The 23,642-nt window shown below is 44.3% G+C and overlaps 1 protein-coding gene across 3 annotated transcripts in view; it reads left to right on the top strand.

The window, feature by feature from the left end:
- The window catches only part of map3k3 (mitogen-activated protein kinase kinase kinase 3), a 26,509-nt gene extending 7,962 nt beyond the window's left edge, over window positions 1-18,547 (top strand). For all 3 annotated transcript variants that reach the window (XM_084070952.1, XM_084070950.1, XM_084070951.1), the window contains exons 5-17: window positions 602-701; window positions 1,262-1,375; window positions 2,319-2,439; window positions 7,734-7,867; window positions 8,241-8,314; window positions 8,589-8,656; window positions 8,924-9,019; window positions 10,058-10,219; window positions 10,615-10,763; window positions 12,826-12,957; window positions 13,422-13,551; window positions 13,764-13,941; window positions 15,570-18,547. In XM_084070952.1, coding sequence (XP_083927078.1) covers window positions 602-701; window positions 1,262-1,375; window positions 2,319-2,439; window positions 7,734-7,867; window positions 8,241-8,314; window positions 8,589-8,656; window positions 8,924-9,019; window positions 10,058-10,219; window positions 10,615-10,763; window positions 12,826-12,957; window positions 13,422-13,551; window positions 13,764-13,941; window positions 15,570-15,798 — 1,687 coding nt within the window. In that variant the 3' untranslated portion in view covers window positions 15,799-18,547. The remainder of the gene's footprint in view (window positions 1-601; window positions 702-1,261; window positions 1,376-2,318; window positions 2,440-7,733; window positions 7,868-8,240; window positions 8,315-8,588; window positions 8,657-8,923; window positions 9,020-10,057; window positions 10,220-10,614; window positions 10,764-12,825; window positions 12,958-13,421; window positions 13,552-13,763; window positions 13,942-15,569) is intronic.
- The last annotated feature ends 5,095 nt before the right edge of the window (window positions 18,548-23,642 follow it).

Below are 23,642 nucleotides of genomic sequence, written 5' to 3'. Positions count from 1 at the left end.
CACGCACGCACGCACGCACGCACACACGCACGCATGCACACACACACACACACACACACACACACACACACACACACACACACACACACACACACACACACACACACACACACACACACACACACACATAAAAACACGCTTGTTCAGACAACTTGTCCAGTCGCACATCTTAGTTCATGAGAATGAGTCAATGCCAACACACACTCCAGCACTTAATTCAAGACTGGTATGTGAGCTGTAGACTGGAAAAGGGAAAGGACTGTGGTTAGGCTGCGGCTGCCAGGACAAACCACAACTATGCAAGGTGTACTTACACTTTAAAATCCTCAGTGTTCATTTAACTCAGACTGTACAAATTGGTCCATTCGGTTACATTTGTGCACGCTCTGAGTTACACATGGGTAAAATAACACTAAGGATATTACTGTGTAGAGAAATCTGCACACACACAGTGCGTGCGTGTGTGTTCGCTAGCATGTGTGTTCGTTCACTGTGTGCTCGTAGTAGAAAAGAAGTCCGAAAACAGGCGTAAATCTCACATCGTTTCAATGGCAACTCGTTTATCTTGGCCATGTGTCCGTCCAAATGCCTGCTTATGCAGAATCCTGATGTTCGGCCGCCCGGTGATCTTTGAGGAAATCCAGCAGAAAATCAAGACGGTCTTTGGCCAGGAGCTAGACCTGCACTACATGAACAATGAGGTGACGCTTTGATTTTCACACCCCATTCCATCTCTCTCCTCTGTCCTGCACCCGAGCCACACAACAATGAGTCCATACAGAGAAGGGCTGGGCAATATATCAATATTATATCGATATTGTGATATGAGACTAGATATCATCTGGGATATTACATATTGTAATATCGTATTATGGCAAAAGTGTTTTCTTTTCCTGGTCTCAATTTATACTTAAAATGTTTTTTCATAAATTGTCAAAAATAGATTTTCTAGCTCACAACGCATTGCGATCCGACAAATTATAAGCTTCTAGATCTGCTATATCTGCTTCAGATATGTTTGACCATGTTTGAAGAATTTACGAATTAGATTTTGTTCATATTGTCCAGCCCTAGTCCATATACATAGTGTATATGTGTGTATCTGACATAAGTGTGTGTGTGTGTGTGTGTGTGTGTGTGTGTGTGTGTGTGTGTGTGTGTGTGTGTGTGTGTGTGTGTGTGTGTGTGTGTGTGTGTGTGTGTGTGTGTGTGTGTGTGTGTGTGTGTGTGTGTGTGTGTGTGTGTGTGTGTGTGTCTTCAGTTGTCCATTCCTCTGCGAAATCAGGATGACCTGGACAAGGCCATCGACCTGCTGGACCGCAGCTCCAACATGAAGAGCATCAAGATTCTGCTTCTAACACAGGAACACCGCAACGTGAGACCTGCACACACACACACACACACACACACACACACACACACACACACACACACACACACACACACACACACACACACACACACACACACACACACACACACACACACACACTATACACCGATATGCATGCATGCACGTACAAACAAATATTTGAGCAGTCAGCATACAGTATGCAGTATGTGTTTCCCCATTATGGAGCAGAGGTGTGCCAGGCTGTGACACTCATTCATTTCCTGTTGTTTTAGGCTTCAGCTGATCAGCACTTGATCAGCTGGTTATTTGTGTTTTTTTTGCCTATGCCCAAAATAGGGATGCCGGGGTGAAAGTGGTTAATGACAAGATGTAGACTTGTGTGTGTTGTTCTCTTGTTGTATTGGGTAGTACTGAGTGCAGTGTCTGGTTCTTGCATACGTTCTGTTGTAATGTATTATGCTTTTATGGCGTGAAGTTTTCATCTTGGGGGATTAATATAGTTTATCGAATCAAAATCTAATTCCAGAAAAGTCAGGAAACATTCTGCCTTCCTTAGAAGTTAGAAGATAAGTTCAGAACATTTTTATCTCTTTACAGTAGTACATAAAATGCAACAGCCTATGCACTCACAGCAGTGTATGTATAATCCGCCTGTTCTCCACTCTCTCTTTTGCTCTCTCTCTCTCCCTCCCTCCTTCTTCCTTCTCCCTTTCTCTCTCTCTATATCTCTCTCTCATTGTGTGTGTGTGTGTGTGTGTGTGTGTGTGTGTGTGTGTGTGTGTGTGTGTGTGTGTGTGTGTGTGTGTGTGTGTGTGTGTGTGTGTGTGTGTGTGTGTGTGTGTGTGTGTCTCTCTCTCTGTCTGTCTGTCTGTCTGTCTGTCTGTCTGTCTGTCTGTCTGTCTGTCTGTCTGTCTGTCTGTCTGTCTGTCTGTCTGTCTGTCTTTCTCTCTCCATCTCTCTCCAGGCCTCTCCCTCCTCCCACCACACAGTGTGTAAGCAGGTGAGGATCAAGGCCTCTCAGTCAACAGGGGACGTCAGTACAGCGTACCAGACCTCAGAGCCCAGGGGGCGCCACCTGTCCTCCAGTGAGTATGAGCAGCAGGGGGGGTTACACTTCCTGCTGTCCTGGCTTGAACGTGCTCTTTCTATCTTGGACAAGTTAGTTCACACACACATTGAAAAAAAGGAAGTATAGCGCCATCGTGTTCGTGCTTTAAAAAAACAGACGGCTCACTGCTTTGTTGATATTGGGTTGCTGTTATGTCGCACTGTCCGCCCGCTTCGCTTATTGCTCTCTCTTTGTTTCCATCGCTCTCTCTCTCTCTCTCTCTCTCTCTCTCTCTCTCTCTCTCTCTCTCTCTCTCTCTCTCTCTCTCTCTGTCTCTCTCTCTCTCCCTCCCTCCCTAACTCTCTCTCCCTGGCTTCCCCTCTTAGCAGTGGGTCCTCTTCCTTTTCCTGTCCGCCATCGCTGGCTGTTCTACAATGCCTGCTGCCCACCAGCAGGCCTGGTTCAGACATATTGGTTGTTTTGAGTGGTGTGGGGAGGGTCTGCAGGAGGGGTTGTGATTAGGTTCTGCACGAGACAAGCTGTAGAAATACCGGGGAGAGATGTGTTGCTTCGTAATTTTTTTAGGATTGGAATATCACTACATTTATTATTGTCTTCATTGATGTGTTTGGCTTGTATATTATCATATATCAGTCATTACAAAACCAAAATGCATGGATATTGTTATGCACTGAGCAGAGCTGATGGTCTTATATCATCCATATGGGGTGTCACGATACACTCATTTCACAATGCGATACACGATATTGGGCTCACAATATCAATACGATACAATATTAGTAATTATTATATTTTTTCCCAAAAGAATATATAAATATATATAAAAAATCACACCCAGTGTGAAGTGGGCGGTGTGGTCATCACAGACCCATGACTCACTTAAAAAAAAACATAAATGTGTTTTTTTGAAGTGCATAAAAATGTATAGGACTATGCACATGTGTCATGTGTCTCGCTAGCCAATCACAGTGCAGCAAGTGGTCATCACAGTGATGGAAGCTCACTTAAAGAAAAATATAGATTTGCATTGAATGTGTAGGGGTTAGGGGTGTACAATGGGTGGCCAATCACAGTGCAGGGTTAGGGGGGTACAATGGGTGGCCAATCACAGTGCAGCAAATGTCAATGTCCCAACCTCACATATAGGGGGCGGTTACACCGCCCAAAAATCTTTCTAAGTGTCCAGGGCCCTCGAGGAGGTGGGCGCCTGCCTTCCTGCCTCCGGGAATTTTCTTGCAGGTGCCTGGAAGGCCCACCTGTGCCATCGGATAGTTATGCCCAGGACAGAGGCCTCTTCCTGGGGTAGCGATGAGTTCAGCAAGGCCCAAAATCCTGGTTCTCAAAAAAGTTGAGATTTTTTGCCGGGGGTCCTCCAGGGGGTCCCCGGGGACTTCTGGAGCCCATGCAGACACTTAGAAACATTTTAGATTTTTTTGGGAGAACCATGATTTTGGCCCTCGCTGAACCCATCGCTACCCCAGGAAGAGGCCTCGTCCTGGGGTAGCGATGGTTCAGCGAGGCCCAAAATCCTGGTTCTCAAAAAAAAATCAAAACATTTTCTAAGTGTCCAGGGCCCTCGAGGAGGTGGGCGCCTGCCTTCCTGCCTCCGGGAATTTTCTTGCAGGTGCCTGGAAGGCCCACCTGTGCCATCGGATAGTTATGCCCAGGACAGAGGCCTCTTCCTGGGGTAGCGATGGGTTCAGCGAGGGCCAAAATCATGGTTCTCAAAAAAGTTGAGATTTTTGGCCGGGGCTCCTCCAGGGGGTCCCCGGGGACCTCTGGAGCCCATGCAGACACTTAGAAACATTTTAGATTTTTTTGGGAGAACCATGATTTTGGCCCTCGCTGAACCCATCGCTACCCCAGGAAGAGGCCTCGTCCTGGGGTGGCGATGGTTCAGTGAGACCCAAAATCCTGGTTCTCAAAAAAAAATCAAAAATATTTCTAAGTGTCCAAGGCCCTCGAGGAGGTGGGCGCCTGCCTTCCTGCCTCCGGGAATTTTCTTGCAGGTGCCTGGAAGGCCCACCTGTGCCATCGGATAGTTATGCCCAGGACAGAGGCCTCTTCCTGGGGTAGAGATGGGTTCAGCGAGGCCCAAAATCATGGTTCTCAAAAAAGTTGAGATTTTCGGCCGGGGGTCCTCCAGGGGTTCCCCGGGGACCTCTGGAGCCCATGCAGACACTTGGAAACATTTTAGATTTTTTTGGGAGAACCATGATTTTGGCCCTCGCTGAACCCATCGCTACCCCAGGAAGAGGCCTCGTCCTGGGGTAGCGATGGTTCAGTGAGACCCAAAATCCTGCTTCTCAAAAAAAATATATATATCTTGCTACCATAATTGACGGCCACAGTCATGGAGTGTACACGAGTGTATGTGCTCAATTGCCAAGCAGACACATGGCCCAACTAACTCCACATTTTCCCCCAAAATTCCTCAATATTCTGCCTGTGACACCAGCTGCTTCGCATCCCATCACTGTACTTGCAGGATGTACAATTAATATCAAACGCATTATGCTCCAATACTTATGCAAATCACTTCGCCAACACAAAATTCACGTCCGGGTGTTTCTTTTCACCAGCCAATCACCTTTCACGTTGCCACGTCCGTTGCCACGTCGCGCTGACGTACGCTAAACAAGCGCTGCCGTGCGCACAATGCAAACGAGCCCAAAGGCGCGCAAAAATAAGCCGACCATTGCTTAGACACAAAGTCAGACCTGGCAACGCAGCCTACGCCAATCATGTGTGAGAGATCTACAAGCTATGGGGCAGAGACGCCACCGTATCTTAGCAACAACTACAGCGCTCACTCTCATTGGTCGTGTCACGCTAAGAGCAGTCTCCAGACAATGGCATCGCAGACAGCTTGCTGTTACTGCTGTAGCCATCACAGGCAGTTGCAGCACGACGGACAGGGCGCTGTGATAGCTGCCATGTCGCTAACGCTAACGTGGTTGTCATGCCTGCAGCGGCTGTGCAATCACTTTGTCAACAATGCACGTTCGTGTGGTGAATGTCAATTTGGAGCGCCTCAGTGCGGCTGCAGAGTTCATGTGCAACCTCTTCCAGAGAGACACAGAGACACTAGAAACTCTGCTGGGGAAAAAAAACACTGCTGGGCATTGACTTTCATATGGACATTGATCTACACACTGCAGGTATATCTGCTACACACACAACATCAAACTACACACTGCAGGTATAATGCAGCGTTTGCATTACAGCCAGCATGCCAGCGTAGTTCCCATATGGTTTCAAGGTGGGCTAAACCATATGGACCCCATGTCAGCAATGTCAGCGGCATCCACTTCAGTCCCAACTGCGATGCCCATGCAGGCTATAAGTAGCTTCTACCTGGCCCTTAGGTGGGCCCCAACTAGCCATGTTTATGTGGGACCAAGGCGGGTCCTAACTGGGTTTGCCCATGCAGGCTTTAACTGGGTTCTACCTGGGCCCTAGGTGTACCCTAACCAACCACAGTGCAGTGCCCATCGCTCCAATTGTTGTGACGTCAGGGCTCTCAATACTGCACATTGGTGGAGGAGGAGGGGCCGCAGGGCGACCGCACACATCGCTGAACCAATGGTAGCCCACGGATGTTTCCTCTGGGGATTTACAATCTGCCCCTCTATGCCACATATCATCCGCACTACAGGGTCTTCACTGACCGAGCCACGGCCCCACTGACCCTCATGACGCTACGCCACTTATATGAGTTGCCAAGTGGCCGCGGGCGCAACGTGGGCGTGGCCGCGGGCTAGACGCGAGCCCCCGCGTAGCGGGGGCGAGCTTCTAGTATTTCTAAGTGTCCAAGGCCCTCGAGGAGGTGGGCGCCTGCCTTCCTGCCTCCGGGAATTTTCTTGCAGGTGCCTGGAAGGCCCACCTGTGCCATCGGATAGTTATGCCCAGGACAGAGGCCTCTTCCTGGGGTAGCGATGGGTTCAGCGAGGCCCAAAATCCTGGTTCTCAAAAAAGTTGAGATTTTCGGCCGGGGGTATCTCCAGGGGGGCTCTGGAGCCCATGCTGACACTTAGAAACATTTTAGATTTTTTTGGGAGAACCATGATTTTGGCCCTCGCTGAACCCATCGCTACCCCAGGAAGAGGCCGATGGTTCAGCGAGGCCAAAAAATCACACCCAGTGTGAAGTGGGCGGTGTGTGATCATCACAACATGACTCACTTTAAAAAAAGGATAAATCACTTTTTTTAAAGTCCATACTGCTATTCATAGGGCTGCACTTGTGTCATGTGTTTCGCTAGCCAATCACAGTCCTGAATTTGCAAAGTCAGCCAATCACATTACAGTTAGTGGTGATGACACTAGCTGTAATGTGATTGGCTGATATGAAACAAGTAAGACGCGCGAACGCTGGAAGCGAACGCAGCTCGAAAATAACAATAAGAAGAATAGAAAGGAATGAGCAATTACTTGCCATCCGGCCTGAAATATGCACAAATGACATGGAATTCTTAGATATCCCAATAGATGAACTCGTGTAGATGCTTGTAGATGTGTTATTTTTGACTGTCGCTGCTATATTTTTCTCAGAGGAGTGTAATGAGTCACCCAGGGGCACAGGCGAATTTCAGCCACACTGTAGTGCATGCAGGCAATGAGAGCGTGACTCACATGGGGGCAGCCAATGAGAGCGTGAGTGACATGGGGGCGCGGCTGCACACATACTGCACACAGACAGACACACAAGCCGAGCCGAGTGTCATAGTATGCTCCACTTGGTCGGAGGCGCGGCTTCGCAAAAAGTATCGATGTGCATTAACAATGGATGGGTTAGGGGGTACACAAATGTTTTGGTCGGTGTCCAAAACTCACTTAAAGGGGGCGGCTACACCGCCCCAAAAATCACACCCAGTGTGAAGTGGGCGGTGTGTGGTCATCACAACATGACTCACTTAAAAAAAAGGATAATTGACTTTTTTTAAAGTCCATACTGCTATTCATAGGGCTGCACATGTGTCATGTGTTTCGCTAGCCAATCACAGTCCTGAATTTGCAAAGTCAGCCAATCACATTACAGTTAGTGGTGATGACACTAGCTGTAATGTGATTGGCTGACTTTGCAAAAGTATCGATTTGCATTAACAATGGAAGGGTTAGGGGTATACAATGCGTTGTAGACTATTGGCCAATCACGGTGCAGGATTGGTCAGTGTCCAAAACTCACTTATAGGGGGCGGCTACACCGCCCCAAAAAACAAAGATAAAATCTAGAGTCAGATCGCAGTTTAGCCTATATCACTATTTAGTTATAATTCATCACATAACGTCTTCTCCTGTCCAATCGCAGGCTCTCAGAACACAGGGCGCAGCTCTCCGCCCCCTGGCTACGTGCCCGAGCGTCAGCAAAGGATCGCTCGCCAGGGCTCATATACCAGCATTAACAGCGAGGGCGAGTTCATCCCCGAGACCAGTGATCAGTGTGTGAGTCACAGCACCGCACACACATTTTTTAAAGGGAAAATCCCAGTTTTATGGGTTCATGATCTTTCATGAAATACTTCAGTAGAGTTTTGTGGAGACATAAAACAAGCCTCTCTAAGCTCACGTCAAGGGAGCTAAGCCGTTATCTGGACCTGCTCCATTAGGCATGAATAATGATTAACGTGACCGTTATGATAGGAATGAAGAAATGTGGATTTTGTTTCAGGGTGAATTTCTTTCCTCTTTTAAAGATATTTAGATGTTGTATTTATTTATCATAAATACCAACCTTATCTTGACTTAATTTAATATATTCTTACGTATACAAATTAGTAATGTGCACATGATGCAAACATTACAACTTTCTCTGTAGGTGCTTGATCCCTGGAGCAGCGCAGAGAACTCTGTCTCTGGAAGCTGTCAGTCTCTGGACAGCAGCTCAGATAGGTGAGGAAAAGTAAATCTGTAAATCTCAGAGTTTTCATTTAACTCAGAGTTATGGGTCCATTTGGTTCCATCTGTACACTCTCGGAGTTAAATTTGACTGTATGCAATGATTTTTAAAACTTACATTGATACATTGACTGTTGGCAGATACAGCTACAGTAGTTTCCTAAGTACACCCAATGATATTAAACAGTTTAATAGTGCCACATTATACACATCAATCATGTGTAATCATGAGAACTTTGTTTTAATTATGCGTTTCTGTCCCTTGCAGCCCCTCCATGAGGAAGTCTCGTATGCACAGAGCAAAGAGCTACCCTGATAACCGGCAGGAGTGCTCAGGTGGGTGCCCGGCGTGGCCGCTGCCCAGATCCATGGCATCGCTTCCCAAAAATAGCTCCTGGCAACAGTGCCAGGAGCCAGCACTTAGCAACAGCCTCCAACCATTTCACGTCTTTCTAGTAACAATGCCACAGGGTTGTCCTGAGCAGCAAAGCAGGTCTTAACAGCAGAAGCTCACGTGGATACTGTGTGCAATGAGCTAAACTGAATTGAATTATGGCATGCCTCTGCTAACCTTTGACCTCTGGCCATGTGTTTTGGTTCTAGACCGGGAGAATCACATGTACGACAGGGTGATGGGGAAAGGAGGGACATATCCCCGTAGGTACCACGTTTCCCTACATCATAAGGACCACAGTGAAGGTAAGCTTTAAGCCTCTCGTCTATCCTAGTCTCACATTTCTATTGAATCTGTTTAGCATTATTCCATACACATTAACTAAATTCAACTCAGTGCAGATATCCGTCCAGCTACCTCCATGAACTCCATGTCTTTATAACACACCTCTCTGCTTCTTGGACCATCGAGTCCGGAATAAAAATTGATTGATATAAGGAAAAACAGAAGAGCAGCTCTTCCTCAGGTTATTGAGAACTCAGACTGTCAGCAAGAGCAATTCATCGACAACTACAGAGATACGTTATTGTAGGGTTGCAGTGTATAAACCCCTCATTACATAGACAAATGCACATTTGAGAGTTTCAGGGGTGTAACAGAGATGTGGAAAAGATGATATGGTCAGATGAGTCATCCTTCACCATATTCTCCAAAAGTGGACAAGTGCATGTGTGGTGTACACCAAGGGAATGGTACAGGCCTGAATGATCGACTTCTTCAGAGAGGGGGTCCAGTGGCTCTGTTATGCTTTGGGGGGCACTTTCTCATATCATTTTGGTTCACTTGTTCACTTAGAGTTTTTTAGAGACAGAAGGATCATTGAAAATCGATAGAACCTTATTCTGCGTGATCCAGTTGTCTTTTCCAGGATGACAATGCCCCAATCCTCAGGGCACGAGTGGTCACACTGTATGGTTTGATGAGTATTAAAATGACGTGAATCATGTACAATGGCCATCGCAGTCACCAGATCTCAATCCAATTGAACATCTATGAGAGATTTTGGATCGACATGATAGACAGCGCTCTCCACCAACATCATCAAAACACCAAATGAGGAAATATATTTTGTTAAGTTGAGTGCATCCCTCCATTAGAAAACCAGAGACTTGTACAATTTATGACAAAGTGCACTGAAACTGTTCTGGCAGCTCCTGGTGGCCCAACAACTTACTAAAAGACACTTTATGTTGGTCTTTTCTTTGATTGTCACCTGTCTGTCTATAAACCCTCCATTCCTTCATTTCAAGATTAACCTCAGCCAACATCCTTCCATCCCCCAGGCCGGCGGACGTTCCCACGGATACGGCGTCCTCAGGGCAACCTGTTCACGTTGGTGCCATCGCGGCGCTCGCTCAATGGCAGCGAGGAGAGCCTGGGCAGTTGGCAGTTAGTTGACGCCCAGGGCAGACTCCGCCCTCAGGAGCGCCCTGTTGCTCATAAATGTAAGTGTGGACTTTGTAGTTGGGAGGCGTGTGATGATGCAGGTCATTTCTATGTACTGCCAGTCATGTTTATGTCACTTGTTTGATATTTATTCATAGGGATGCAGGTCTTATGACATGGATGTTATGGCCATATATTTCTGATAGTTGTCATTTAAAGCATGTCATTTAAGTGTACCATAGAGACGGTATAGAGTTTACCTTGTCATGAATTAATTAAACATATAGAGACAATAGTAATATTTCAGGTGAATAAGATGATGAATAAGACTTAAATCATTGTGGGTTTGTCTTTTTGTAAACTAGATTATACAGCACTACAGTATTTTACATTCTAATCACTAGTAAAAAAAATGTATGCTCATTTATGATGAGACATGACTGTTCTTCCATAGCACCCAGTGCTCCAGTGACGTGGCGGAGGGGCAAGCTTCTGGGCCAGGGAGCGTTTGGGAGGGTCTATCTGTGTTACGATGTGGACACTGGGAGGGAGCTGGCTGCCAAGCAGGTCCACTTTGACCCTGACAGCCCTGACACCAGTAAGGTGAGACACAAAAGGGGAATGGTCAGAGTTAAAAATGCATCAATTAGTTTTATGTGTGCACAGACTAGCAGCCATGTCTGGTTTCTATTACATCCTCACTGATGTCTACTGCTTCTCTTTCTATCTTTTCTATTCTCTGACCTTCGACTGTAGTAGTGGTAGATGATTTAACTGACTGTTTGAATGCCTAACATGGGGCTTTTTGTGTCTTAGGTCTAATACAGTGGAATATAGGCAGCTCATTCTCTGCCCTGAGATCAGCTACAGGTCTTGTTATGAAATGTCTTCATACAAAGTTCATGACATCGCGAGAACGCACTCCTGTCCCATTTTGTTTAATTAAGTCCCCTGAAGATATTAAAGCCACCCTGCGCAGGATAACCTATTCACAGCAAGTGTGGGCCCAACATTCTTGTTGCACATTCAATATTCCGCCTGCATTCATTGCTCATAGCTGCTAAATGGCATGTAATCGCTTCCTGCTTATTTTGAGAGTGTAGTGCCGCACACACGTCCTAAGAATCACAGTCCCTTTGTTTCCAGTATGTTGATTGATGGTTGACCCGAGATGCTGAGCCAGTGCCACCTCTCCGCTGGAACAAGGCCAAGGATGAGGTCATGATACATTCTGCATGTTAATCTGCCGTAGCCGTTGTACTGTAATGCAGGTTTTCGGCATGTCTGACTGAGCACTGGTCTGTTAAATGCATCTCCGTAGTGTTCAAGTGACCCGATTTCAAGATGCAGTGATGAATCTCCCAGGATCCACTGGAGAGGTGGAATGTATTGAAGACGCCGACCCCTCCCCCTCTGCTCACACACACAACCACCCCTCTGTTTTAATGTCCTTTCCTGTCTGCCATGGAGAAAACATGCACTGTCACTTCCTGTATCTGAGTGGAGTGTTTGTGGGGGTTGATGAGAGAAAGGGGGGGGGGGGTCGGCATTGCCTTGGCCTCCTATCACCCCTTAAAGCCCCCCACTCCTCCCCTCTAACCGTTAGCCTACAGCGGATGTGAATCAGTTGTTGTCTTTTTCTATGTATTTTGTTGGCTTTTGTGTTGGTTGTTGGGAATACTTTGTGTCTCGACTTTCCCTTCACTCTATTTCTGTGAGTGTATCTCTCTCTCTCTCTCTCTCTCTCTCTCTCTCTCTCTCTCTCTCTCTCTCTCTCTCTCTCTGTCTTTCTATTGATTGTCTATCTCTTTTTCTGCCTCCCTTTCTCTCTTTTCCTTTGTCTGTCTGTCTCTCTGTCTCTCTCTCTCTCTCTCTCTCTCTCTCTCTCTCTCTCTCTCTCTCTGTCTCTCTCTGTCCCCAGTGATGTGACCTTTGTGTCCACATTCTCTCAAACAAACAGTAAACACCGGAACTTCTTTTGAGGAATTGAACTGCACTGGCCCTCCTTTTTTCTCTGCTTTCGGTTCTACTCATAAGCCCGCAAGTTTGCCCCAGAATTGTCACCCTGCTGCCTTCCATTTATCACTGTCAATTGTAGATATATACAATATATACACTCCTAAAATGGTTAAATCCCCATTTTTACTTAAATTATATTTTTCAGTTAATCAATATAGCCCTACATACTTTGTTGAGCGAAATCCCCTAGGGCTCTGTACTTGGTCCGCTCCTTTTTTCCCTCTACACTAAATCTCTTTGCCGAACATAGCCAATCTACAAGTTCACAACGTGTCTAGTTGCGATGCATTGTGAGCTTGTAGATATGATATTTTTGCTGAATATTTTCCCCAGAATAGGGACGCTAGGGTTCATGTGTTCATTAGGATTTTATTGTGTATGGTATCCATTTTTGTGAGCAGTGGAAACTCTGCTGATGGTTGATTTGGCATTTGTGAAACGAATGAAATAAGACACATTTTTGGGGGTGATGCTTGTCTTTATCCATTCTCTTCCTGTGTTGGTTACGAATGATGCAGCACAGAGCAGTGTTCTGTGATTTATACTTTCTCATATGACGGTGTATAAATTAAACATTAGATTCTCAATGCTTTCTTTCTTCCTCCCATTGACTTGTTGTTGTTGTTATTGTTGTTGTTTTCTTTAGGAAGTAAGTGCTTTGGAGTGTGAGATCCAGTTGCTGAAGAATCTGCATCATGAGCGTATTGTCCAGTACTATGGCTGTCTGAGGGACCTCGGTGAGAAGACCCTTACCATTTTCATGGAGTACATGCCAGGGGTGAGTCCCAGTAATATTCACACATAGAAGCTTAAGGGTGATTTATACTTAGTCGTGCGGCGGTGTCGCCCACCAAAAATATCAGATCTGCTATTTTTCGGTGCACAACACCAGTGGGCAAGCAAGTACAAATCAGGGTATAGTCTGGGTCTCACAACTAGGGCTGGATGTTACAAGGCAATTCCTGCTAACAACGTTTGTTATCTGTATCATTTATGGGAATTCATGGATATTAATTGAGGGTATCAACTGACCAGGTATTTTATTTTAAAAAGTAGTGGGCTTGCACAACTGTGAATCAGAAAAGAAGTGATAGTGTGACACAATAACTTTCTCAACTGGAAGTGAATTGTAGTAACCAGACCTGGCACATGGTATCAAAACATTTACATTCAAACCGTCTGCATGGCTGCCCTGCTGTCTTTAGGGTCTGGAATGTAAACCATGCACTTCCTTCCTCCCAGGGTTCAGTCAAAGACCAGCTGAAGGCCTACGGGGCTCTCACAGAGAATGTAACCCGGAAGTACACCAGACAGATCCTGGAGGGCATGTCTTATCTGCACAGTAACATGATCGTTCACAGGGACATCAAAGGTACTTCTGTTTAGCAGAACCTCGCCTCAGAAGCCTAGCTGCTGTTGTTTTGGTGACAAAATGAGTTATGGCACTGTTAGACGCTGGATAAATATACCCTGATAAATGTTTAGACACAGCGTTAACTTATGTATTTGGGTTTTGTAGAGTGTGGTGTGTGGTGACTGGTTATAGAATAATATTCATATATTCTCCTATGGGTCTGTCTTCAGGGGCCAACATCCTGCGGGATTCGGCGGGCAATGTGAAGCTGGGAGATTTTGGTGCCAGCAAGAGGCTACAGACCATCTGCATGTCTGGCACCGGCATCCGATCTGTGACCGGCACCCCCTACTGGATGAGTCCGGAGGTGATCAGTGGAGAGGGCTACGGCAGAAAGGCTGACGTCTGGTAAGATGAGGAAACAGATCAGTCTGATTAGGGGCTAGAAGGTGAAGTATGTTTATTTACAGATGTTAAAGGATTTGTTCACTGACGAGTAAAGAAAAAGAGAGTTGTTCAGTTGCCTTATTGAGAGTTGTACCCTTAACGCCCTTATAAGGAGGTTTATTCTTTCGATGAACTTGCTGCTGCTGCAGTGATTCTTGGCATGTTGAATGTCAAGGAAGTGAAAATTGTGTCTAAAAGTGTCAGAGGCAGTTTCAGGGAACATTTTTATATAATCAGGACAATTGCTATATTTAACCCTAGCATCCCTATTCTGGCCATGTCATAATAGGCAAACATTTGGCGAAAATAGGCAAACCTTTGGCAAAAAAGAAAATAAATCTACAAGCTCACAAGTTAATGCATCGCATTTGGTTTCCATCACGTTGGGACCTGTTGTGAGCTTTTCGATCAGCTGTTTGTGGTGAAAAGATTTCGTGTACAGGGGAAAAAGGAGAGGGCCAAGGATAGACCTCGGAGGACCCTGATCAACAAAGTATGAAGGGTTTAAGTGGTTAACTCAGTTTTCAGAGGAATCCCATCACTCTCCCACACATAGGGCTTGACAGCGGTATGAATCCACCTGTTGCCAGAGCAGTCCCTGGTGCAATATGATTGGCTGGTGACGCATCAGGCGAGGGATGTGATTAGCTGAAGGCCAGGCTGTGAGCTTGTAACAGAGGTTGTAATATTCCCAGTCTCCATTGGGGTCATGCCAGTATTCCAGTAGACTGAAAGAACGAGCCCAATCGATGGTCTTGAAGGTCGGAGCCAAACCCAGGCGCTGGATTCCAGCGCCTGGGTTTGGAGCACTCTGATTGGTTAGGAGATAACAAGGTCCTAAGACCAGCGTTCCTGCAAGGTTCTCCCAGGCTTTTTTTCTTTTGAAACAAAAAAAAAAGGCATGGGTTTCCGAGGCTAGTATTCCAGTAGCACCAGCAGTGCTACCAGCAAGCTCCCCCCCTACTCCGTTTGGCCAACCTGGATCGAAATTAATGACAGGATATGGTTAAAAAAAAAAAAGTGATGGGAAACCAAAGCAATAGTTCCACCAAAACATTTTTAGTCAGACAAGTTGCGCATAAGAAGGAAAACGTGATTAATGACATATTTGTGAATACAGTTAATATTTCCAAAACAGGAGAGACAGTTGCAAAAACATTACATAATTGCAGCTTTACTGCTGAGAAGCAAGCCTGCCGCTAAAGCAGGGCAATATATCGATATGAGAATCGATATAGTCTCGGATGTTAGTTATTGTAATATTGATAGCTTAAGTATTGTCTTTTCCTGCTCTCAAAGGCTACCTCAATTCAGTTCTACAATTGTCTTAACTTATTTAACTGTTCTAGCTGAGCTAAATTAACAACAAATACCTCTATCTATTTGGTCATCATATCCACATTACAAATGATAATTTCTCAAAATGTTCTTGTTTGTAAATATCTTGTCACATTGTTTATATTGAACATTGAAGTTTTCAATAGAACTTATTGTGGTATTTGATTTGGTCAATAATATCACCCAGTCCTTATAATTTATTTAATGGGAGACAAAGAGAAATGTAACATGTTTATCTTTGTGTTACCAAGGAGCCTCGGATGTACTGTGGTGGAGATGCTGACCGAGAAGCCACCCTGGGCCGAATATGAGGCCATGGCGGCCATATTTAAGATCGCCACACAGCCCACCAACCCCCTGCTGCCCTCACACATCTCCGACCACACGCGTGACTTCATTCACCGCATCTTTGTGGAGGCCAAACACAGACCCAGCGCAGAGGAGCTTCTTCGACATTCCTTCTCCCAGATCCTGTGCTGAGACTTACTCTGTCTCTGAACTAATGCCATTATCTCAGTCATGGTCACATGTAGCCTCCCTCAGCAGCTTTTGTAGCGCTACGGCAGTAAGCCAGGATCACCAGAACATAGATCTGACCATCTACAGCTCTCCTTAAACACTGCCATAATGCAGACAGAGGTTCCATTTCTGACTACACTGTTGTCCGGACCAGAGCCATTATTGGTGTTGACAATCACAGTCCATGTGCTGCTTTGACAACCCTTAGTGCAAGCTCTCATTATATTCACCACCAGGGGGAAGCAAAAAACCAAGGTTGTCTCTCCACCAACTGTGGGTTCATGATCTCTGTGATCAGTGGACAAACACACACTGATGCAAACACACAACGTTTAAGAACAATGCACTCCAACAACTACATGCAAGTCAGAGGTATGTACCAAATATGTCCCATAAACATGCTAAAGATCCACTTCTCTGTTTACATTCTCTCACTATGATATTAAGAGGAACGCCTGAAATGTACTGAAGTGTTTGACAGGAAACCTAACCTTTCAAGCTTCTAGCTGAGCTGTCTCAAACCCAAGTCACGTAACCTTTCCCCAGGGCAATGCCCGCCAATGCCGCCATGCTGAATGGTCTCTGGTGCACTACAAATAGTGTTAATGAGAATGGACTTTGCTTTCTCTTCCTTATCCCGATGCTCCTTACATCCGTCCTCAAATTTCTTTTTGACAAAGATCCTTTTAAAGATCTTTTTAAGACTTCCCCTAATCTCATGCTGCCTTCCCAATAATGTGTCCTTATTGTCCTACCTGCCTACCGTACCTTCATTTGCGGCTCAGTCTGACAGGTGTTCAGTTTAGAATGTGCCAAAGAATGGTGGATACAGGGTTTTAGATTCTGCATTTGCGTCAGTGATATCTGCTGACAAAGCAAATGGTGTTTTGTTACAGCTGCAATATATGCCTGATATATATTTGGGTGCATGCCGGTGTCGTGCACTGAAAATATCACATCTACAAGCTCACAACACATTGTGTAGCAATGTGTTGTGATCTTGTAGATCGGGTGTTTTTGGTGCACGATACCGGCACGCAACTAAGTATAACTCAGGCTATACAACCCAAAGGCCTTGATTTGACAGTGATTGACCGTTGCGTTTGCCTGAAAGCACACTGTTGATGTGCAGCTGGGCCAAACATCCCTGACTGGGAACCCTTTGTTCAAGGTTCTATTTAAGTCAGATGCACTTTTATTGTAAAATGAATGTTGTTGGGCTTTTGTTCCCCTTACCAAAGTGTTTTGTTTTTGTTTTTACTTTTAAATGTGAAAATTGTTTCACTTTTATTTATATCCCTGTGTTCATCCAATTTGATGTTATATGCAAATATATATGTATAAATATATTTTTTATATATAGACCATTTCTTTCAGGAAGTTATGTCTTTAAAAGTAATACATTGAAAGCAGCTGGTTTTGCAAAGATTTCAAAATTGGGGTTTATAATTGAAAGCTGGGTGGAAAATGGACTCTGGCTGTCTAGTTCATGCTCCAATGCAAGAAACATTCCCCACATTCTTAGATATATACATTAAACTTATTTGGAATATAACTTATCCACTTGCAACATAGGCCTGCACTGTAAAAAGTGTGTTTATTTAACAATTGGATACATTTACACAGAAGCTTTAGCTGTGTACTTGTCTACGGATACAGGTCCAGTGGGCACCTAAACCTTGTGGGCGCTTCAACGTTAAATTGGCAGTTAAAAAGAAAAGAAAAAGAATAAATCTATGCTTTGGAAAATGGTCTGGAATCATGTGAAGTATACACGATTTTAACGTGCACAGTACATCATTATCAGACCTAAATTTACCCTCCAACTTTTTGTTTATCCCAAAATGACAATCACTGGTTTTGTAGCAATTTGTAGCAATTGTAGAACTATTGGGCCTTAAATGGAATTTAAAAAAATGATATGATGGCCCCTCATTTGTAAAATAAATGTAGATATAAAATCAAATACAAAATAAATTAATATCTAAATAGAATTGTGCCCAGTGTTCTCAAGGGCCCACTGTTCCAGTTACCCGTGTCTACATCGCTTGGTTACACTTTGAAGTTGCATAAGACAATTGAAAATGAATGCTTGTTATTGCCTATAGGCCATACTTATAGCATTTACCTTTAGGTCTCAGTGTTTCAGTGACTGGATGAGTGGAGTGTTTGTGTGCGTGAGCCAGACATGTTCAGCACTGTAGCAAGTAGCCTACTAGCAGTCAGAGTCTGCTATTCCACCCAATAAGACGACTTTGTTTAGCCCAGGGTTCACACTACCAGTATTGAGTGTTTAGGCTAATCAGCACTGAGCCAAAAGGCTTGCTAATACTTTAAAGCCTAATTTAGTTAAAAAGTGTCTGGATAATCAGTTGACCATGTATAAATTAGGCTTAACTCTAATCTATGAAGTTTTACCTGGCTGCTGAATGCTACAGGCAGCTGAAATAAGTTCAGTATTGGAATTATACCAGTTATTATTATTAGGAGAATGATACAAAGAAAGAACCCTGGGTTAAGCAAATGAACATGAGCTAGTTCTTTAGAGATTTTATATTATGTAAATGATTGTGTACCACAACAGGACTTGCAGTGCAAAGTCCAGTGTATCAAATTTATTTTACAATAAGAAAAGAGTAGTATGTTTAATGACAGCGTTTTTATATATCGTGCCCTTCCCTCAAAAACAAATAAATTGTTTTGTTTTGTCTTTTTGTTCTCATTCTATCACGATGTGTTTTGTTAATTTGTTTGTACGCTTATACCAGGAGAGTCTAATGCCACAAGTTAACTAAGCATGTCTTGTATTGGTGGCATGAGCTGCTAAGAAATACAGGCTCAGTAAATAAATGGACACAGTGGACTGAGCCCATTGTTGGAAGTAAGAAGCTGAGTGATAGATATTGTTCACCCCCCCCCCCCCCCCCCCCTCTCTCTCTCGCTCTCATCCTTTTCTCTCTGAACATCTCTGTGTTCTTTCTTCTCTTGAGGAAAAACAGGAGGCAGACACAGAAGAGGGATTTCTGTGAACATATCTGTGGCAGTGAGATGGGAAAGCAGATTGTACTGTAACAAACAAAAGGTTCCTTTTGTTGAGCTGATGTGACAAGATGGATGGAGGATTTCGGTTTTATTGCAGTTGTGTGTGTGTGTGTGTGTGTGTGTGTGTGTGTGTGTGTGTGTGTGTGTGTGTGTGTGTGTGTGTGTGTGTGTGTGTGTGTGTGTGTGTGTGTGTGTGTGTGTGTGTGTGTGTGTGTGTGTGTGTGTGTGTGTGAGAGAGAGAGAGAGATTCACAATTATACTATGTTGGTCATTATGTAAAGTCGCTCGCTGTGTAATCTAAATCATATTTCATTTTATTGTGGTTATAAAACAGCACTTGATTTTAGATTATATTACAGTGAATTTAACCAATCAATTGCTCAAGCACACAGAGTGAGGTCATTAGATGATTACTGGAGTGGGACATCAATTACATTTTATTGAGCTGGAGAAGATTGTATGTTTAGCGGCTGTTTGACATTCACTTGCAGTTCCATGTTGGTTATTCCACTCTCTAGGTCGTCCTTGGACCGCATCTCGATCCTCCGCACGTTATCCTGATATCACGGATTTGTACATCTTTGCAATGATGCATGTCAGACGGATGTGTTAGCTGTCTGATTTTAAGAGATATCCCTAACCCTACTGTAATGAATGGAATCCAATGGCTTCCAAGACACCACTGTATGCTTTGGAAAATGGTTGACAGTAATGTCAAGTATACTTTAAGTTGTATTCAATGGGTTAAATATGCCAAACCACCAGTATGGTCCTTTCACACCTTGTACCTTTCTTCCCCACCACCTAATTTGCTGTTAGTATAGTGTTGTTGACAGGTTGGAGTCACCTTTCCATGATGTCAATATATACGTTACATTAATGTCTCATTTATGCATCCTTGTATGTGTTTTTCTGCTCTGTTTTGGTGGTATACAGCACGTGCTTGTGTTTTGGTGGTATGCGATTGGGTTTGTGTGGTATGCAGTTCTGTCTCTGTGCTATATCTCTGAGCCGCTGGCCCCCCAGCATTACTGCTGACAGGCAGACATCAGGACTGGGCTCAACTGGGCTCCCCATTGCCGCTCTTTGTGCCTGCACTCTGTTTGGACCCAGTGGTGCTGAGTCATATAGCCTGCCTGTCTGCCCCAGTTAAGCTCCCTGCTTTCCAGTACGCCCCATTCACACTGGTGCCCTCACTGCTTCAGTGTCACAGCAACATGACTTCTCTGTTATAACATCAATCATGTCTCTGAGGTGAGAAATGCCCTGATATTTTTGTGCAGGACTACAAATGGTTGTGTGGTTGCTGAAAAAGTTAAAAACAGGATGCATACATATAAACATAAATATAAATATTAGATATAAGACATTGATATATAAAAATAAACATAAATTAGGCTTTAGATTCATTTGTGGGATGGAGACTTCATAGCAAGCTAAGAGGCAGCAAATGAGCAAGCTGTTGAGCCAGGCTTGCCTGATGAAGGAGGGAGGAGCAAAGGCAGTGTGTTGCCAGCTCCAGCTACTTGGCCAAGAGTCAGATTTAGTATGCCACCATTCGTTCACGTGTTAACGGGACTGAGGGGTGGATGTATTGGACTGTCAGTGTAAAATGCCTGAAGACAAAGCGCAGAGAATACTGTGTGGTCAAATGGAGCTGGCAGCCATGTTGCGTTGGCTGAAGATCAGTGTAGTCCAACAACATTAACATTCTGTGCTTTTCTTCTGTCTCTAGCAAACGAGATGGGCTCCTCCTGTGGACTCATGAATCAGCTCTTTGCCGTGACCATCAACTGACTGCAAAAGCCAGGGGTGGAAAAGGAGAAGAGCGGGCCAACCATTCCTTTCTTTGTCTCTCTCTCTCTCTCTCTCTTCTCTGTAATGTTTTGCCTTTGGGCGATATTACCCCAGTGACCACATCTGAGGCAACGGCTGTGAGGAGTTCAAAAATCCAGGGGGCCAATACTATTAGTGTCACCTTAATGATGCAATCATGTCGTTAATCTTCAGGACTGGAGACTTTTAAAACAACAACACCCTGCCAGACTTACAGTGGGCTCACTAATTTGACCTCTATTAACAGCAGGTAATTGGAATTCAAGTCACTCTGTTGTTTTCTATCCCAATAACAAACACACAGGCCCACATAGTGAAGTCCTACTAGGTTGTATTTACCATCTTCCAGTACCACTAGTTTCCACTCCCCATGCTTTTATGAGCTCATAACAAAGAGGTCCTTTGTTCTCCTTGGGACCTGTTACAAGGCCAAAGTTTAGTTAAGGATCTCGATAAATAGGTAAGACAGCATGAAAACGCTGTGTCACTGTCAACTCCCTGCTGTGGTCCCAAAGTATTTTGTTAGTCTTTATAGTGACGATCCAAACTAAGATTTCGCCACTCGGCTGGGTACAGGGATTATCAGTTTTTGATGCGTTTCCAATCAATTGAATGTCCAAACAAATACTGCTGTTGGGTGAGGTTCCCATTTATTCATTCAAACAGAAAATTACAGCAAGTTTTGTATATGCATGTTAAAACGGTAAAAACTGTGTGATCTCCTCCTGTGTACCCAAACATTTCCATCATTAAGTGGCTTGTTGCACCTGTGCCTATGAACCCGCCCGTTGCTGTGGCAACCCCCTCAGGTGAACCCACCCACATCAGGCTTAAAGGCACAAGGTCAGAATGGCTCCTTCAGTCTTTAAACACTAAAATGTATGACAAACAAGTTTGTATGAAACTGAAATGTATTGAACATGATTTTGGCTTTAGCCCCATCACAGATTAAATTAAATAATTGATTAGTCAATTAAATCTGGAGCATATTTAATGCACACAGTAATAGTTTCCCACAGGGCATGCAGATGGGGCCTGGATGCTGGTGGCGGAGGTGGAGCAAGGCGGAGTGGGGTTCTGAAATGACAGCACAAGGTGGCAGCAGGTAGGCAGGATTACATATAAAGTATATAAAGATATATATTCATTTTTAGAGAGAGATACATAGAGATACACAGACATGATAGGCTGATTGACAGAATGAGGTTTAGTGGCTGAATGGTACTTTAAGCACAAGTTCCTGATTGAACTTGCATGGCTTTGTTAATCACAGTGTTTCTCTTTAGGAGCACATTTTCCAAAGAAGAAAATCCATGGTCCCATCTCCAAAAATCACTATTTTTTTCACAAGAAAGTCAGTGGTCCCTAAGGTTGTCATGGTGATGGATGGAAATTGGATTTGTAACAGCCCGTCTGTCAGTTGTTTGTGAGCCCATACCAGATCAGTAGGCCCATCCCATTCCCAACTGCCTCCACCTTCCATCTGTGACCACGGGACCATCTTACCGTCTTATGTGTGTTATTGTGGTCATTCCAAAGATGTCCAACAGCCATATAACATCCTCCACTCATTAATAACTGCATCTGTGTACTTATGCTGCATAATGGCCCATTTACCATATTCAAAAGGTGTCCGTTTTGCCCGTAATGTCATACTTACCATGGTAACAACATTGAGAAATGTGAGCATTTCAATTGGCTTTAATGTTTAGGTAAGGTCAGTTATTAATAAAAGTAAGTTAAGTAACCTAATATGATTTTAAGTGATATGTTAGACACACACACACACACATGCATGCACACACGCACGCACGCACGCACGCACGCACGCACGCACGCACGCACAATCTACTTGTTTTACCTCTGGTGGACGCATGCTTTATGTTTTGGGGGTTTGCGTCAGTCCATGCATTTGTAGCCTACTATGTGTCCACCCATCTGTATGTACCTATATCTGTACGTACGTTTGTCCCAACATTGTGAACGCGATAACTCAGAAATGCTTTGAAATAATTCACGACATTTGCCAAATTGCCACAAACATCCACTTGGACTCAAGGATGAGCTAGAAGTAGGTGGTCAAAGGTCAATGTCACTGTGAGCTCATGTCCGTGCCATTCTCGTGAACTCGAGGGACGTTCATGACATTGGGCACAAACGTCGACTTGAACTCAAGGATAAGCTGATTAGTTTAGTAGGTGGTCAAAGGTCAAGGTCACACTTTCATTACATTTCTTCACAGTCTACTACTATGTACTATATCAGTTTGGACAGACTATGGATGTGAACCGCAGCTGGTTGGCGCCGGAGGAGGCATACAACCATTACAATTTGCCTGGTTTGACTTGGGTACATTTTTACACCCTCAGGGTTAAATGAACAGAATTTTGAGTAATGGGAAGACTCCATATCTATTTCCTATTTCTTCCCTGCCTTTTGCCTCAAAATGAGAAACAAGGCAGAAAGGCAACAGGAGCCAAGTTGCTCCCCCTAGATTGTACCTCCCCACAATGTGGTATTGGGCCACACAGCGTAATTCCAGTAAATCCTACAGGCTTAAGCATCTTTCACACTTGCACTGAAAGCTGTCGTTTTCCATAACCTTTTGTTACGTAAATTTGCCCACTTACTCACAGCTGACGTGGGAATGAAAACATCAGATTTAGGTAACTTATGGCATTTTGATGTTTTGGACATATGCAATGATTTCATGCCACACAGTGACACATGCTACATCTTACTCTTTCCATAGTATTCATTCATCTGCTTCATCTATCAGTCTTTCCCAATCACAACTGCTGTCATGTTCTAGGAGGGAAACCCAGTTCTTTTGTTCAACCACTCTCCATCTGCTTTTGTAGGGAGCATGTGTGGTCATGTTGAATTGGTGGCCAAGCTCTGTCACACAAATTCCTATTCATTCAATT

Source organism: Gymnoscopelus microlampas, assembly GCF_963454915.1.
Source record: "Gymnoscopelus microlampas genome assembly, chromosome: 11".
NCBI lineage: Eukaryota > Metazoa > Chordata > Actinopteri > Myctophiformes > Myctophidae > Gymnoscopelus > Gymnoscopelus microlampas.
The sequence above is the reverse complement of the archived record's forward strand: the minus strand, read 5'-3'. Positions and strand labels throughout refer to the sequence as shown.